Here is a 17415-nt window from a genome sequence, read left to right on the forward strand (position 1 = left end):
AGCCTAGAATTCAGGGACCTATATTGGACCACTCAGTCACACTAAGAAAATACCAAACTTGGATTCTGTCATGTGACAGTGATAACTCTTGCTCAGAATAGGTATCCAATAGTTATCTCTTGAATAAGTTCTTAGTACACAGAGGCGACCAATACACCCGGTGTACTCTGCTTGTCTCCCTGGCTGCCACTCAGGTGAAATAGAAAACTTCACGGAGGAAGCCCTTTGTCTCTCCTTCCTTTGATTTCCCTTAGAAATTTGGCCCTTTGGTTTAGATGTTAATATCTATCATCCCTTCCCTAGCCTGAGAAAGGACTGTAACACCAATAATTGACCCAAATTCAACAGCATAATGTGTAGCTGTGGGGATAATAAAGCTAGTTTTCTCCGTATGACAGGCTTAGGTTTCTTCAACATATTTAGTTTATTTCTCAGGTATACTGTACCACTCCTGGGCTCCAGGGGGCAAATCTAGAATCCCAAGACCAATGCAAGAGCATTAGCCACAGTAGCCAGATCCTTGTTTTCTGCTTTAAAAAGCAAAAAACAAAAAACACCTGCTGCTGAATGCTAACTGTCAGATGATTATAGTTACTCAGGAAAGAGGAAGACAAAAGCCAACATTAGCACAGGTTATGACAAGTTTCAAAATACTAAGAATGGTTTCCCAGTAAGTAGCTTGAGAATGTAGTTCTTTTAATTGGGTTACCAAATATAGTTTCACCTTCCTAAATCTCACCAGCTACACTGCAGTCACTTGGGGAAAATTCAGGAATGCCTTCTGCCTCCGTTTTAATTCCCTGTGCTCGAGTGTAGTTATAAACATAACCAAAGGTTTACTTCTCCTGAGATTATTTTTTAGTGCTTCAGCTTTTTGTTCGGCTTAATAGGATATTCTTATGGATTTTTCCTATCTTCAGGTCTCTGCCTTTCTCACTCCCATTTCCAGGAGAGGAAAATAAGTGAAAATTCCTCATAACTGTATTGTTTTTAATTTTTAGTACCTTGACTGCTGTATGAATATACATATGTGTGAATAAAAAAAAATTTTTAATAAAAAATAACAAAAAAAAGAATATATGTGTGAATAATTTTAAATCATTAATAAATTTCTAAACTAAGTATTGTCAACTTTTCATATAGTGAGGAAAATTACCTGTGCATAGAAGAGTCAAATGAATTTCTCGTGTTATGGTTTATACAGGTAAAATATAAAGATTAATAGCTAACCCTATGCGCCAAACTATTTAAATGTGTTTACTTGCAGTATATCATTTACATATAATAATGCTCTTAATAGAGAATACTGTAACATTCCTTAAAGGAAGAAGTTTATATGTAGTAAGCGCATTACAAACCACACCTTAGGCAGCCCAGAATCAGAAAAAATCAGTGTGTAATACGAAAAAGATGCAATCTCTTTTTGACTCTATAAATGCTATGGTATGTGTTCCTATATGCTCTCAAAGAAAGGAAAAAGGATGTAACAGCAGCTTTTAAAATTATCTCAGTTACCTCTTGTCCTGTCTGCCTAAAATCAGAATTCAAATATCAAAATTAAGTAGTTTTCATTTTTTTAATGAAACAGTACCATTATTTGTTAATTCACGTTGTATTACATTATCATAAAGTTACTTAGACAAAGACCATTTTCATGATTTTAGAAGAGGTACACTTCTAAAACTCTCATGGCTCAAGTTTAGTCTTTAAATCCATTTTCTCACAAACTATTGCTTGTTGGCCAGAGTTAACACCTTCCTCACCAAACAATGGTGTTTCCACCATGCCAGGGTGTTGGATGATATTTGAGAAGTTTAAAGCCCCTTAGTTAATACAGTTTGCTGACTGTATCCATCACATTGTCATACCGCAGTGAATGAATTTCGCACATTCCCATTTTGAACATATGAGATTAATGAGCAAAAAAAAAAAAGGGGGAACTAAATAGCATGCTTGGGTTAGCAGGTTATTCAATTCCAAACACAGCTGATAAGTCTAAATCTGTTCCTTTCTTTTCTAACCACATTCCTTTATTGACTTAAGATACATACACGTGGCTTCAAATAATGTTAGGTCTGGGCTATTAATAATATACTTTTTTTCCTCAAGAACTGAACTTTTTATTTTGAACTTTTAATATTTCTTTAATACACAGGGTATATATGTTTAGTACAGAAAGACAGAAAATGCAGGCAAGAAAAAACAACAAAACAAACCTAGCCACCTAGAGAAAATGTTACCTTCACAGTTTTTTGGTAGGCATACGAACACATATAACAAATGGGGCACGGGTTCGATCCCTGGTCAGGAAACTAAGATCCCGCATGCTAAGATCCTGCATGCACCGCGTGGCCAAAATAAAAATAAATTAATTAACAAATGGGGTCATACTATGGGTAATCAGATTGTTTGCTGGACATTATAACATGAACATCTTTCCATTTCAATCAATATTGCATCATTATTCTTCAGAGTAAGGCTGAAACATGAGTTAAATAACCCCCTGTTGTTAGGAATACATAAAACTGGACTCGGTTCTTAACTACAGAAACATTTAAAAGATTTGATTTATACCAGGTGGATGAGTTCTGACCCAGAGGGACTGTAGTACTTTTCCCTACAAACATCCCACTTCCTGGCTACTTAGACTTTCTTGTCACAAAGCCTGAGCAAGTAAGCTTATTGGCCGGGCTCCTGGGCCCAGGAATGCTGCTGCTGCCGTTAATAGCTGTGTGAACAGTCCATCTATGGGCAACAGGCAGCCCGCCTGGGTACCTGAATGCTTTCTGACTTAGGCCTGTGCTTCCCATACTGACATTTAGAGTAGATACCTTTTCACGGCCAGATGATGGGAGATTCACAAGTAGAAGAGAAAGCCTACAGTTTGCATGTCAGACATGGAATAAAACCAAGATGTCTTCTCCAAAGGCTGTGCCGACTGAGCTGGAACCAAGAAATGACAGCAACTCCTGGTGCGCCTGGCCTGCCCTGGGACACACGTGGGCGGGCGGAATGAGGCTGCTGTCTGGAATGTCTTTGCCAAGCCCACGGGGCATGGGGGTTGCTATCCAATAACAGAAACTCAGGTTTCATCTGCAACACAAGAAGTGGAATAAAGGTCTTTTCTTTCTTTTTTTTTTTAGACAGTTAGATATAACTTTATTTTTATCATTACAAACAATACATTTAAGGGTCTTTTCTAAAACTGAGCAAAACATACATTAAACTAAAGAAAAAAATGGCTTTCAAGTGAGGGAACTTTTTCATATGGTTTCAGTGAAAACACAGTCCTGGCATTGTATCTATTGGAACCAAAGTAAGGAAGATTTCTTTCTTCACGGTCACCCCACACCTGACTGTGACATCTCTGAACAGCCACATCCCCTGGTTTTTAAGGCAGTCCCCTGTGTGACCTTGAGCTGAGGGCCCTGACCCCCAGGTACCTAGTGCCCCTCTCATGGAATAGGAAAAACTATTTTTTCCCTGGAATTATTTTCTGATGCTTCAGCTTTTTGTTCAGCTTAATAGTATATTCTTATGAATTCTCATGGATTTTTCCTACCCTGATTTCTGCCTTTCCCACTTCCATTTCCAGGAGAGGAAGGGCGAGGAGGCCAGGATGACCCCTTCAGAGGGTAGCTCAGGAGCCTGAAAGAGTCTCTATGACTCGGAAACTAAAATTGCGCCTTCTGCGCTGACCAAAGTTAACGACCGCGTTAGTCAAGTTTGAAACTCCTGCAGGAACACAGTGGAGCAGATTCCTGGCATCTGGCCCCGTGTCCCTTACGGATGCGCCAAGAAAAAAAGTCACCTAAAAAACTTATAATTGTTCCTGCTCTGTTCTTGAATTGTAAAAAAAAAAAAAAAGAAAAGAAAGAAATTCTGTCGTTTGAAACCTGTACCGAGATAGGGTTAACTAGCAACCCTTGGAACTAGTGGAATTCAAAAAAAAAAAAAAAAAAAAAAGCCATTGTACCGAGTCGCCCGGGAGCAGTTGGGAAGTCTGGCGCGAAAGGGGTGGCTTCCTCCGCCACCACCGGGTTTTGTTCAGCAGCCGGGCCCGAGTAGGCGGTGGGCAGGCCCTGGAGGCCCCCGATCCCAGCGCACGGCAGGGCCGCCCCTCGGAGAGGACCCTTGTCACCCGGTGTCCCCTTCTCGGGCGTCGGCGGGAGGCTGCAGGAAGCCCCGGAAGGGCGGAGAGAGGGAACGGGCGCGGGCAGCGGTGACTCAGCCTGGAGCGCGGGGGCGGGAGCACGCGAGGGGAGGCGAGTCAGCGAGCTCAGCCGGGTGGCAGGACGGGCGGCGGCGCCGGGCCCGGAGGGGTTAAGTGGGCGGTGCCGGTGACGCCCCGCCCCCGCCCGGCTCCCGCCCCCCCGGAGGCCGAGGCGCCCGGCCCTATTTATAGCCGAGGCTTCCAGCTCCTAGTGTCTCTCCCGCTGGCCCTGGCGGCGGATTTTCCGAGTAGCGCGCGCGCGCAGCGGCCCCGCGCCCCCAGCCAAGGCGCCATGGAGCGGCCGGCGCCCCTAGCCGTGCTGCCCTTCTCGGACCCTGCGCACGCGCTAAGCCTGCTGCGCGGCCTGAGCCAGCTCCGCGCCGAGCGCAAGTTCCTGGACGTGACCCTGGAGGCAGCGGGAGGGCGCGATTTCCCGGCGCACCGCGCCGTGCTGGCGGCCGCCAGCCCCTACTTCCGCGCCATGTTCGCCGGGCAGCTGCGCGAGAGCCGCGCCGAGCGGGTGCGCCTGCATGGCGTGCCGCCCGACATGCTGCAGCTGCTGCTGGACTTCAGCTACACGGGCCGCGTGGCGGTGAGCGGCGACAACGCCGAGCCGCTGCTGCGCGCCGCCGACCTGCTGCAGTTCCCGGCCGTGAAGGAGGCGTGCGGCGCCTTCCTACAGCAGCAGCTCGACCTGACCAACTGCCTGGACATGCAGGACTTCGCCGAGGCCTTCAGCTGCGCGGGGCTGGCGAGCGCGGCGCAGCGCTTCATCCTGCGCCACGTGGGCGAGCTGGGTGCCGAGCAGCTGGAGCGGCTGCCCCTGGCGCGGCTGCTGCGCTACCTGCGCGACGACGGGCTGTGCGTGCCCAAGGAGGAGGCCGCCTACCAGCTGGCGCTGCGCTGGGTGCGCGCCGACCCGCCGCGGCGCGCCGCGCACTGGCCGCAGCTGCTCGAGGCCGTGCGCCTGCCTTTCGTGCGCCGCTTCTACCTGCTGGCGCACGTCGAGGCCGAGCCGCTGGTGGCCCGCTGCCCGCCCTGCCTGCGCCTACTGCGCGAGGCGCGCGACTTCCAGGCGGCGCGTTACGACCGCCACGACCGCGGGCCCTGTCCCCGGATGCGCCCGCGCCCCTCAACCGGCCTCGCGGAGATCCTCGTGCTGGTGGGCGGTTGCGACCAGGACTGCGACGAGCTGGTCACCGTCGACTGCTACAATCCACAGACGGGCCAGTGGCGCTACTTGGCCGAGTTCCCCGACCACCTGGGCGGGGGCTACAGCATCGTGGCGCTGGGCAACGACATCTACGTGACGGGTGAGTGAGTGGGCTGGGGGCTGGTCAGGAGGACCCTTGGCCGCCTGGACCCCCGCTCCGCTGGGGGAATACATCCACCTGCAGGAGAACCCGCAATACCTGGAATGCCGGGACCGCCCCTGGGTGCAAGTGGCCACTTCCCTTCCCCCTCCTTCTCCCCCAGGCTGGCACGCACGTACGTTTCTAGGGTTGATACTTAAGATCTAGAAGAAGAACCCCTTGTGTGAGTGGGACAAGTAGCTGTTTGTGGGTCTCTTCCCAGCACGCAGGACCTGCCTGGGCAGCCTCCTCCTTGCCCGGGTGATGCCCCCATTAGGTTGCAAGATACTGGGGCAGTCACCCCGCACAATGAGTGCTTTCTTTTTCTCCCTAAGGAATCTGGGGACGGGCCAGGGACTGACGCCCTGTGATACATCCATTCTCCCCCCCCCCACCCCCCCACGGGGGATTTCTCCCTCATGGCTGAGCAGCACGCTTGGTCACCAGTGACAGGGCTTGGATCTAGGCCCTGCGCTTGGGTCACGTGGTGTTTAGGCTGCTCCCTGCCCAGCGACTGTAAACAGAGTCACATGCTAAGAGGTTTTCTTCCAGTTACTTGGCTCAAACCCCAAAACACTGCCGAGTCATGCTGGGCGTGTCCCAGCCCGCCCTCGTCCTGGGCATCTCCCACATTTTTCGTTAAAGATAAATCCCAGTTCAAACATGAGTCTACCTCCTTGAGCGGGGTGAGGAGGGGCGGTCTGTGTGACGGCTATATAAGGAAAGAACCGACCAGGCCTGCACTTGGGGCCAGCAGAGGGCTGGATCAGGCTGGGAGGCCCCGGCTGTGCCATCACGGCGCTGTGTCCAGCCTGGCACGGTCCGGAGAAAGCCGGCCCTGAGCTGACAAGTGGGGCGCATCCCGGCCTAAGGACCGGCTCGGCCCTGTGGCCACAGCTTCCTTGGCCTGCAGCTCCAGGTCCAGCCTCTGCGGGAATCAGTCCCTTTCCAACCTGAGGTTGGCCCTGTGTTGTTTGGGGACCACCGTTCCCACTCCCCCACCACAGAAGTCTGGCCGGTGAATTCCCAGAACTGGTGAGACTCGCCCCAACTTTGCACACCTTTCCATAAATGTCTCAGCTGAGCAGCTAATCCTTTGGGTTTAGACAGGTGGCTGAGTGGGTCCCTACAGCTGCCTCTAGGGAATTTCACGGGGCGGGGGGATGAGAAAGCGACTTCAGCTGCCTTTGACACGGTTCTCCTTTGGAAGGAAGAAGGCTTCAGCTGCCTTTGACACAGTTCTCCTTTAGAAGGAAGGAGGCAGAGAGGACTTTACAAGGACCCTGCCTTCTCCCTCTAAAAGCTCAGGGCTATGAGCCGGATAGAATGTCAGGCCGGCTCTGCTCTGCCCTGTGGCCCCAGCCTTGGGGCAATAGAGGAATGCAACCCCCAGGCTTCTTGGGGTCCCTTCATACTGTGGGAATTCTAATGTCTTAGGTGAACCTGGTTTAATTTGTGGCTATAGCCAGTACCACTGGACTTTGTTTGGTTGGTTTTAAGCCTTTTTTTTTTAAATATAGACGGAAAAGTATACATCATACTTGTACAGCTCAATGAGTTTTTTCCAAACAAAACATGTCAGTACCTTGCGTATAAATCAAGAAACATAACCCCAGAAGTCCACTCATAGCATCACTTCCTTTTTTTTCTTGGCCTCACCATGCAGGGTCTTAGTTCCCAACCAGGGATTGAACCTGGGCCCCCTGCAGTGGAAGTGCAGAGTCTTAACCGCTGGACCGCCAGGGAAGTCCCCGTAGCATCACTTTCTGTGTTAGGTTTCTTGCTTGCAGGGTGCTGTAGATTTCCGCTCAACTCATCCTGGCACAGCCTTGGTTAGGGGCCGCCCGGGAAGCCTAGAATTTGGTGGACAAGACCCTGGGCCCCCCACCCACATGCTTTGTGGCTCCCCAGGAGCGTGGACTCTACGGCCTGATGCCCCAGTCCAGCTGAGGTGTTGACTGCTTGTGCGGGGAGTCCAGACTGAGATTGCTGTTTACTTAGAATTGCGGCCCCTGAGCCTTGGCTTGGCCCGCAGAGATTTGGTGGTGTTGTTTGTTTGTTTGTTTGTTTTTTACGGTATGCGGGCCTCTCACGGTTGTGGCCTCTCCCGTTGCGGAGCACAGGCTCCGGACGCGGACGCGCAGGCTCAGTGGCTGTAACTCACGGGCCCAGCCGCTCCGCGGCATGTGGGATCTTCCCGGACTGGGGCACGAACCCGCGTTCCCTGCATCGGCAGGCGGACTCTCAACCCCTGCGCCACCAGGGAAGCCCTGGTGGTGTTTTCACGGCCACCCTCCTGGGCAGCGGTCAGCCTACGCATTGCCGGGGCCCCTGGCCCGGCCTTGGTGAGAGAGGATGTGTGTTTACCTGGAGGCAGGTGAGGGTTATCCCTCCCCCAAGATGACAGGGTTGTCTTTCCCCCTCTGAGAAATTCAGGGAGTCGCGGGTGGGTGAATCACCCTGAGTCAGTGTGGGCTGACCATCTGCACGTTGTCTGCCCCGGCAGGCGGGTCCGATGGCTCCCGGCTCTACGACTGCGTGTGGAGGTACAACTCAAGCGTGAACGAGTGGACGGAGGTGGCGCCCATGCTGAAGGCCCGGGAGTACCACAGCTCCTCCGTGCTGGATGGGCTGCTGTACGTGGTGGCCGCAGACAGCACGGAGCGCTACGACCACACCACTGACTCCTGGGAGGCCTTGCAGCCCATGACCTACCCCATGGACAATTGTTCCACCACGGCCTGCCGAGGCCGGCTCTACGCCATCGGCTCCCTGGCCGGCAAAGAGACCATGGTGATGCAGTGCTACAACCCAGACATGGACCTATGGTCGCTGGTGGACTGCGGCCAGCTCCCACCCTGGTCCTTTGCCCCCAAGACAGTGACTCTGAATGGACTCATGTACTTCATCAGGTGAGTCCCTAGGGGCCAAGGCCACTGCGTGATCTTTTTTACCAGGTCCTATGCTAAGCTCATCTTTACTGTTGTCCTCATTTCACAGATGAGGAAACTGAGGCCACACTGGGCTCTGGGGCTGGGTCTTTCTGACCTGGCGCCTTTGTTCTGCCCCCATTCTTTAGAACGGTTTCTGTGGCCTCTGAGGATCTCAAGTGGGATGGAGCTAGGTCCTCGCAGAGAACTTTTTGAGATTCATAGAAGCTAAATCAGTTGTATCTCTTTGGCTGGACTTCACCTGGTGGGTTCCACTAAAAGCCCTTGTTGGTCTCATGTGGCCTTTACTAAAAGGAACCACCTGTCCTACCTGAGAGGGACTTTGCATCTTAAAAAGACCAGAGGAGAGCTTTCTGGACACTTGAATCTTTGGGGTGGGGTGGCCTTGATAGAGGGACCCTTTGCTCACCAGCGGGCTGGTGCCAGGCGGAGGGATCAGCCCTGCCCCCTCTGCGGAAAGCAGCACTTGTGTGTTCAGTGCGTTTCCGCACGTTCTGTCTATCCCTTCCCGCCTGGCCTGGCACAGGGAGGGCTGGTGAGTCTTGCTGAAAGAATGCTGTTCTCCAAAGATCCTGCAGCCACCCAGGACCAGGGAGGAGCCTGATACTGACCAGGCCCAGAGCTGCCTGTGGGAACGATGACAGTAGTTAGCATGTTGGGGTCCGAGCTCCGGTTGCCTGTTTCATGGGCATTTTCACAGCTGATCCCCGTGACTGTCTGCTGAGATGGGCACCACTGTCATCCCCATTTCACAGGTGGCAAAACAGAGACTTAGAGGGGTAAGGGACTTGCTTACAACCACAGGCTTTACGTGGTGGCACAGGGTTAGGACCAAGGACATCCAGCGCAGGTCCCGTGTACCGTCACCACATCACAGCCTCCCTGGGCCAGGCTGTGGCCTCGGCAGCCTGCAGCGGAGCTGGGCAGCCGATGGGTCACCATGCATCTGTGAGTCTTGATGACTTGGCACAGCGACATGCCCCCTCCTGATGGGCCAGTAGGCGTCCAAGCAACTAGGAGCTCCCAGCCACTGCTCACAGCTTCTGCGTACATGTGCACGTATATACGTGCTGCAGGTGTGTGTACCTGCTGCTCCCCTCTCTGGCCTAGAGCCTGCCTGAAGGTAAGAGATCAGAAGGAAAGGGTAAGGTGTGAACGGCCATCCCCTCTGTCCCCTTTCTGCCTGCGACTTTGAATTGGGAGCCTCTGAGGACAGGGACACTGTGCTGCTCGGCCCACACCCCCGCACTGTCTGAGCTGCCCCTCCCCCAGACTCGAGGTGCCTTCCCAGGCTTTCGGGGAGAACACATCTGGAACTGAGGTGGTGGTGCTTGTCACGCAGGTGGCCAAGGGGCCAGGCCTCCCCGTATCCTAGGAAGTGAAGATCTGCTCTGAGAAAGCCCCAGAATCCCAGCCAGCTCCCGGTCCTGTTACAAAACATCATCTGACCCTTCGCCCAGCTCTCCCTCCCCCAAGTCATGTCTTCAAAGATGGGGGTGGAGATGGCTATAAATACAACTCATGAGGGTGCCAGAACCTTGGCTTCAGCCCCTCGTGGCAGTTCCAGGCTGCGCAACTTTGAGAACATCCTCCCCTCATCCCCCACCCCCTCTGCCGTGGTCCTAGAATGAGAGGTGCCCAAGGACCGGTCTTTGGAGGGAAGGCCCCTGTGCCTGCCTCCTCCTGGTCAGGGTCACTGGTCAGCTGCTAAACTGCCCCACGTGTGAGCATTAGGGTGCCCCCCAGGTCCTCTGTTAGCCTTGGTACAGGGTCGCCTGAGCCATGGGGGGCCCGGGAGGTGGGCTCAACTCTGCTCACTGCACACTGCCACTGCCAAACCGGCCAAGAGAGTGAGTGGTCTAGAAGGGCAGCCTGTTGAGTAGTGCGGGCCTGGCCTCACCTGAGAGTGTGGGCGAGGCCAGGGGCCTGGGTCTCGTGTGCTCGAGCGTTCCTGCGCTCTGTCCACGCACTTCGGTGCCTCAGCCGCATCTCACTGCTCAGAATGCCACCTGTTGGGGTAGCTCCGGTCCACAGGAAGGGTCCACGCTGCGTGGAGGCCGCAGCCTGTGGGCTGCTGCTGCCCTGGGCTCTGAGCAGTGACCGGTGGCCCCCGCCCGCGCCTCCAGCAGTGCTCTGCCTCAGTCCCCACTTACCGTGGCTCCCGGGCTGGGCTGTCCCAGCGCCCACAGAGGCAGAAGCCGAGAGCGTTGTCCAGCCTGGCACCTTCTGGCTGCAGCTCCTGTGTCTCTGCAGGGGTCGGGGGGCAGCCCAGCGGGTTCCCATATCAATTATCATCATCTTATGTGTCACAAACTAAGGGTGGTTTTTACATTCTGTGGCTGGAGGAAAAAATCAAAGTGAGTAATACTTTGTGAGTAATACTTCGTGACGTGTGAAAAGTTACGTGAAATTCAAATTTGTGTCCATAAATAAGGCTTTATGGGAATGCAGCCAGCCCCTTTGTTTATACAACTGTGGCTGCATTTGTTCTCAGCTGCAGCGCTGGGGACCTGCTACAGAGACTGTCTGCTTGGCAAGCCCTGAAGTATTTACTCTCTGGCCTTTCTGCTGATCCCTGACCTGTGACCGTCGTTACCGTCAATACTCCTATTTGGGGGGTAGTGTCTGTTTTTCGAGGCTATGCCTTTGAGCCATGTATTGCAGGTATCAGGAGCCTGTCAGACAGGATTGAAGGAGCCTGAGCCCAAAGGGGAGGGCAGTGCTGGTGTCCTTATTCCTGGGACTCCGGTCACCCTGCCGGGCACTTAGGATGCAGCAGTGAATGGGGTGGGATCGAGGGACTGACAGCGGTGGGAGGGCAGTGGCCGAGCAGTGGTCCAGGGCACGGGGGCTGTGCAGTGGGCCGGGAGGCCTGGCCTAGACTGGTCAGCCACGGAAGGCTGTCCTGAGAGGTGGCCCAAGTGAGCTGAGGAAGGGTGAGTGGAGACTGGCGGGAAGGGCCACTACCAGTTCAAGATCTGAGGCCAGGCTGGGTGACCGCAGCGAAGGGGAGGGGCAGCTGTGTTGGTGCTGGGCTGCGGGGAAGCGTTGTAGCACCCGAGAGCACGATCTTTGGGTTTGTGGAGTGTGGCTGGGTTCCGGCCTCAGAGCCCAGGCCAGATAGGTGAAGTCAGCCCCTGCGAACCAGGGATAGGGTCCCACTGGCCGGTGGGCTGCCAAATAGCATCACAGAGGTCCCCAAAGGAGATGGGCCCGGAGGACCCTCCTCTCCAGCCCTTCACACTCAGGCGCTGCCTAGTCACTCTGACCCATTCTTCCTCCTCCTTCCCCCCTCCACTCCCCAGGGACGACTCTGCTGAGGTGGACGTATATAACCCCACCAAGAACGAATGGGATAAGATCCCATCGATGAATCAGGTAAGTTTGCAGACACGCCAGCAATGGGAGCACAAGCTGGTTCTGGTTTCCAACCGAAGTGTCAACGTGAGTTTGGGATGCAGTCCTCGTGGGCAGGGCCCTGTGTTGGGCCCTTTCCTGGTGTTACCTTCATGAACAGAGGGCTGCCGTTGTCCTCGACTTGTACTCGAGGGTCACTGAAACAGAGACCTTAAATAAGATGCCATGGTCACACAGCTTAGTGAGTTCATCCATTCAGACCAGTGTTCATTGAGTACCTGCCATGAGCCAGAGAGCACGCTGGGGAAGTAAGTGTTCCACAGAGGGACAGCAAGTGCAAAGGCCCTGGGGTAGAGCATGCCTGGTGTGTTCATGGAACAAGCCCTCAGCCTGGTGTGGCTGGAGAAGAGTGAACAAGGGGGCAACAGAGGGGTGAGGTCAGACAAGGAGGTCTTTGGGGATTGACCTTGGGAGTGCACTTATTGAGCACCTGCTGTGTACCCACACTTTTGCTGCCTAGTGGGGTCTCACCTCTCTTTGCTTATTGAGAAGAGGGTGCTGAGTTTCACAATGTGATAGAGCCGGGAAGGCTGGGTGACTTTTGGCTACACGGGCAATCTCCTTAGTCTCAGATACACATCTACACCCGCCTATATCTTTTTTTTTTTTTTTTGCAGTACGCGGGCCTCTCACTGTTGTGGCCTCTCCCATTGCGGAGCACAGGCTCCGGACGTGCAGGCTCAGCGGCCACGGCTCATGGGCCCAGCCGCTCCGCAGCATGTGGGATCTTCCCGGACTGGGGCACAAACCCGTGTCCCCTGCATCGGCAGGCAGACCCTCAACCACTGCGCCACCAGGGAAGCCCCTGCCTATATCTTTATTTTCTGTCTTCCTTAAAATTTCCAAACCTGGGAGTTCTCTGGCGGTCCAGTGGTTAGCACGTCCACCGCAGGGGGCATGGGTTTGATCTCTGGTCGGGGAACTAAGATCCTGCAAGCAAGCCGTGCAGCGTGACCAAAAAAAAAAAAAATTTCCAAACCTGCTCTCCTGATACCTCTACAGCTTATTTAACATCTTTAGGGGAATTCCCTGTCAGTCCAGTGGTTAGGACTCCTCACTTTCACTGCCGAGGGCCCAGATTCAATTCCTAGTCAGGGGACTAAGATCCCACAAGCCACGCAGCACAGCCGCCAAAAAATATATATATATATTTTTAAATAAATAACATCTTTACAGTTAGGAAATATAACTTTGGTTTTCCCCATAGTGAGCTACACGTACTCATCATAGCAGGTCTTGGGCAAGATGGGATAGTCCAGCCTCGTGGTTCAAAGCTCAGACTTTGGATCAAGTCCCAGCTCTGCTGCTGTCGGCTGTATGAGGCTCAGTTTTCCCATCTGTAAGATGAGGGAGAACAGGGCTTCCCTGCTGGCGCAGTGGTTAAGAATCCGCCTGCATTGGCAGGGGAAACGGGTTCGATCCCTGGTCCGGGAAGATCCCACATGCCGTGGAACAACTAAGGCTGTGTGCCACAGCCACTGAGCCTGCGCTCTAGAGCCCGCGAGCCACAACTATTGAGCCCGCATGCCACAACTACCGAAGCCCGCAGGCCTAGAGCCTGTGCTCCGCAATGAGAGAAGCCACCGCAATGAGAAGCCGGCGCACCGCAAGGAAGAGTAGCCCCTGCTCGCTGCAACTAGAGAAAGCCCGTGTGCAGCAACCCATCGCAGCCATAAATAAACAAATCAGTAATTGCGGTGGGAGGAGATGGGGAGACAGTCATGCCTGCTTTGCAGGGCTGATGCTGCTCACGGGGAGAGTGCCTCCATGGCCCCTTGACCACCATAGGGACCCGCTGTGGCATGTGACCCCTGGGCATGGAGCCCCTATGTCCTAGCTGGGGTGTAGGAAGTGCCAAGGCTGCCCCTCCCAAGGGCCCCAGGCACCTTCCCCATGGAGAGGCGCTCTGGGGCTCGCCCCTGCCCTGACTGCCAGCCTCCACTCACCGCCCCCCTTGGCCCACAGGTGCATGTAGGGGGCAGCCTGGCCGTCCTTGGAGGGAAGCTCTACGTCTCTGGGGGCTACGACAATACCTTTGAACTCTCCGACGTGGTGGAGGCCTACGACCCAGAGACCCGGGCGTGGAGCGTGGTGGGACGGCTCCCAGAGCCCACTTTCTGGCACGGCAGCGTCAGCATTTTCCGACAGTTCATGCCCCAGACGCCCTTGGGGGGCCGTGGCTTTGAGCTGGACAGTGGCAGCAGTGACATGGGTGTGGGCCGGCCCCGGCCGCCACAGAACCCCGCCGAGCTGCACTAGCCCCGGCCCGGCCCGGGGAGGGCCTTGGTGCAGGTAACCCAGCACCTCAGGGGGTAGCACCCCCATCCTTCGTGCACCGGGACAGGTTGGCTGGAGCGTGGGCTCAGGGGCTGCCGAGCGAGCGAGCGAGCAAGCCTCAGGATCTGACAGCTGGAGAGTCTCCGTGCGTGTGAGTCACAGCTGCTGGGGCCAAGGCCCGTTGTGAATGCCGCTCCCTTGGTCCAGGAAGAGCTGCCTCCGCCACCACGTCTCTGGTTCCAGTAAGTCACCCCCGCTGCAGGCCCACCTCACCAATGAAGGCACGTGCACCTCCTGCAGCCACCACCTGTGCCTACTTGCTCCCCCCTTGGGAGAGGAGGGCCACTTCTGGGTATGAGTGGAGGGGCAGGGGTCCTTCCAGGAGAGTGTGAGAGTGGCCTCCCTGCAGGCCCTGCTGTCCCAGAGCATCGAGAATCAGGCAGACGATGGCTGCAGTGGGGTCCCACCCTCCATGGCCAGTGCTGGACACCCAGCGAGCCAGCTCCCCAGATGCAGAGGGTCTGCCTGACCAGCTCCTCGGCCCTGCTGGGGTCTTGCACCAAAACACCCCTCGTGGGTGCGCCTCCTGGAGGTGAGCTCAGACCTAGGGGCACAGGGCAGTGGGAATGGACTGGCGTGTGGCCTTGAAGGGGGCCCAGAGAGACCTGCTGAGTTTCTGTCTCCAGTGGACCTGGGCCGACGCAGGTGCTGGGGGTCCCTGTCCACACACCCACCAGTTGGTGTAGCCCCACCTGGCTTGGGGGCCTCCGGGCCCTTCGTCCCAGGCCAGTTCGGCAGAGGACGAAAGTGCAAGGTCATAGCTCCTCACTGGGAGGCCCTGGGACTTTGTCGCTGAAGCCCAGCCAGGCAGACAGCTGCAGGCGCCCTTGCCCTTGCGGCCTGTGAGCGGAGGATCCTGTTGCTTCTCAAGGAAGCCCGGGGTGGGGCAGCCTCAGCAGGTGGTCACAAGCTTTCAAACACAGTTGGCCCTTCCTTAGAAGGGGGCCAGGCAGCTAGAAACGGGGTCCGGTTGGTTTGATCTTTAACCTCTCCCCGTCCCATTGCCGAAGCTTTCTGCAGGGTGGGAGGGTGGCAGAAGCAGCTCCTGGGAACCCCCGTAGCTGGTGTCACGTCCCTGGTTTTCTCTGAGGAGTGCGAACGGTGGATTGGTGGTCTTGTACTCTCATGGTTTCCAAAGTAGCCTTTGCTTGAATTTGTCCTCCTTCCCTTCCAGAGGGGAGGGCGGTTACGTTTTCCTCGTTAGGTAAATGTTCAACAGTGTGTTCTTAACAAGAAAAAAAAGTTTTCTCACCGTCGCTTCACAAGTGGCACTTAAAGCCCTTTTGTTGGCCAGAAGCTTTGGGGCTGTCGGGCGGGCCCCTGCCTTCCCTCCTGCATCCCTCGTCCCTCGAGGAGCCCTGGTGGGGGGCCACCGCTGTCAGGTCAGCCGTCTTGCTCTGGAACCCCTGCTGGAGCGGCACGGCTCACAGCCAGCCCTTCCATTCGCCTTGCGCTGCGGCTCAGCTGGCCACCCCAAGCCCCCGGTGTGGCAGGCACGGTGGGAAGGCAGGGGATGTGGGCTTGGTTGGTACTTCCTGCCTCAGGCCTTAGCCAGGGTGGGTGCTCGGCCCTCTGCTCCCTTGGGGACCCTCCCCCAGGTCACCCATCCTGGTCTGAGTGTCCTCCCTTGGTGAGTTGGGGCTCGCCTGCCCCTCACCCCAGGGTGGTCGCAGCCCTAGTTGCTCCCTCTCCACAGCCCTCACTTCACTTCCCGTGGGTTACTGAGACCTTTTTTCTAGCCCAGGTGCCTGCCTGGCGAGCTGAGCCCCCCCAGAGGTGCCAGGCTCCATGGGGTGGCCGACTCGGGTTCCCTGCAGCCAGTTGCTGCCCAGGCGTGATGGCTTGTCTCCTGTCTGTGGTAGGGGGACGACAAGGCAGGCCTGCACGGGACTGATGGAGCCCCGATTACATGCCAGTCACCAAGCTCCGTGTCAGACTGTGCCCTGCCCAGTGGGTGTGACAGGCCACACAGAGAGATGTGGTGACAACTTCTGTGGCAGGTCATGGGCAGGGGTGGGGGGAGCTCGATCTCACGGGAGGCTCCCTCCTGGTGCCTTTCCTGGGGCTGGCTCTGTAAAGGGCCCTGGCAGCCCCAGAAGGCAGGGCAGGCAGTGGGGGGCAGGCTTTTGCTGGGACCGGGGGGCTGCAGACACTCATGTTCTCACAGAAACCAGCCTTTGTCACCCGCCGCAGCACTTCTGGTCAGCACTGAGGGCCGGTGCCTGGGCCCGGGCCTTTGTCTGGTCTTTCCTGCATTTTTGGTACTTCACTGTGTGACCGACCACCCCACTCTCTGGCGGCTGCTCAGATGATGGTTTGGGGGGGCAGGGGGCCAGTGATGTTCACTCTAGAACTACCCAGGTCCCCACCCCCCAGACCCGGTCTTTGGGTTAAAAGACCAAACACGGGAAGGGGACGCAGCAGCCTGGGCAACAGCAGGCTCCTGCTGGGGGTCCGGGATTGGGGATGACCCTTGAGAAACGTCTCCTCCCTGCCCTGCCCTGCCCGCTCCTGTAGGCACGGGTTCCCATCACGCACACAGGTCTGTGCACTGACGACCTGGGCCAGCCTGGGAGGGACTGTCTCTACACGTCAGATGTACACAACTTTTTCAGCCTATGAGACGAGTTATGAAAGTTCAGTGACTTGTATTTAATGCTGACCTACTGCTATAAAGTATTCTATATTTATATGACCTCAGAGACTCTTCTGGACTAGGACAGTCTCCCTCCAGCGTCCGACATCCAGTGCCAGCCCCAGAGCGTGGGGCAGATGTGTGTATTTATTTGTCCGTTCGGTAGGCTTACATGTCCAGGATCCTCTTTAAAGTTTTAGGATGCCTTCAGTACACTTTTTGAAATAAAAATATTTCCTATATATTTGGTGTCATTGCCTCTATCCTGCTGCTGCCGGGTCTTGGAACCTTTGGGCTGAGGCCAAGCGCGTGGGGCAAGGGAGGCAAAGTAGTATTGAGGAGCGTCCTTGATGTCCCTTAACTAATGGGGAAAGGGGCGGGGTTCAGAGCGTCCAGGGCTCACGCTAAATGGCTTTGGGGGCAAACCCTTTGAGGCCCTTTCTTGTCTCAGTCATTACAAGGCATGAGGTAGTGGAAAGAGGAGGCCGGAGGTGGGAGGTGGGAGAAACG

General features: G+C 55.3%; 1 protein-coding gene and 1 long non-coding RNA gene across 2 annotated transcripts; one reads left to right on the plus strand and one right to left on the minus strand.

Annotated features, from left to right (window-relative positions):
- Positions 1–1562: 1562 nt before the first annotated feature.
- On the minus strand, positions 1563–4233 carry LOC113622257 (uncharacterized). Its single transcript, XR_003433466.1, has 2 exons — positions 3977–4233; positions 1563–3093 (listed from the first exon to the last, which is right to left on the minus strand). It is a non-coding gene; the product is annotated as an uncharacterized LOC113622257 (long non-coding RNA).
- A 112-nt stretch (positions 4234–4345) lies between these two features.
- Positions 4346–17147, plus strand: KLHL21 (kelch like family member 21). Its single transcript, XM_027110345.1, has 4 exons — positions 4346–5526; positions 8072–8477; positions 11822–11894; positions 13899–17147. The coding sequence occupies exons 1-4, from the start codon at positions 4506–4508 to the stop codon at positions 14190–14192; spliced, it is 1794 nt and encodes a 597-aa protein (XP_026966146.1). The 5' UTR covers positions 4346–4505; the 3' UTR covers positions 14193–17147.
- The last annotated feature ends 268 nt before the right edge of the window (positions 17148–17415 follow it).

The sequence above is a fragment of the Aethalodelphis obliquidens genome, unplaced genomic scaffold (genome assembly GCF_003676395.1).
Source record: "Aethalodelphis obliquidens isolate GAN/ISIS:26980383/991018 unplaced genomic scaffold, ASM367639v1 scaffold9, whole genome shotgun sequence".
Taxonomy (NCBI): domain Eukaryota; kingdom Metazoa; phylum Chordata; class Mammalia; order Artiodactyla; family Delphinidae; genus Aethalodelphis; species Aethalodelphis obliquidens.

What these genes read in the sequence shown, in the direction of transcription:
- KLHL21 (XM_027110345.1), top strand. Translation starts at nt 4,506, where the DNA reads ATGGAGCGGCCGGCGCCCCTAGCCGTGCTGCCCTTCTCGGACCCTGCG. An exon ending in GGACTCATGTACTTCATCAG is followed by an intron (nt 8,478 to 11,821) that starts GTGAGTCCCTAG and finishes TCCACTCCCCAG; the next exon opens with GGACGACTCTGCTGAGGTGG. An exon ending in AGATCCCATCGATGAATCAG is followed by an intron (nt 11,895 to 13,898) that starts GTAAGTTTGCAG and finishes CTTGGCCCACAG; the next exon opens with GTGCATGTAGGGGGCAGCCT.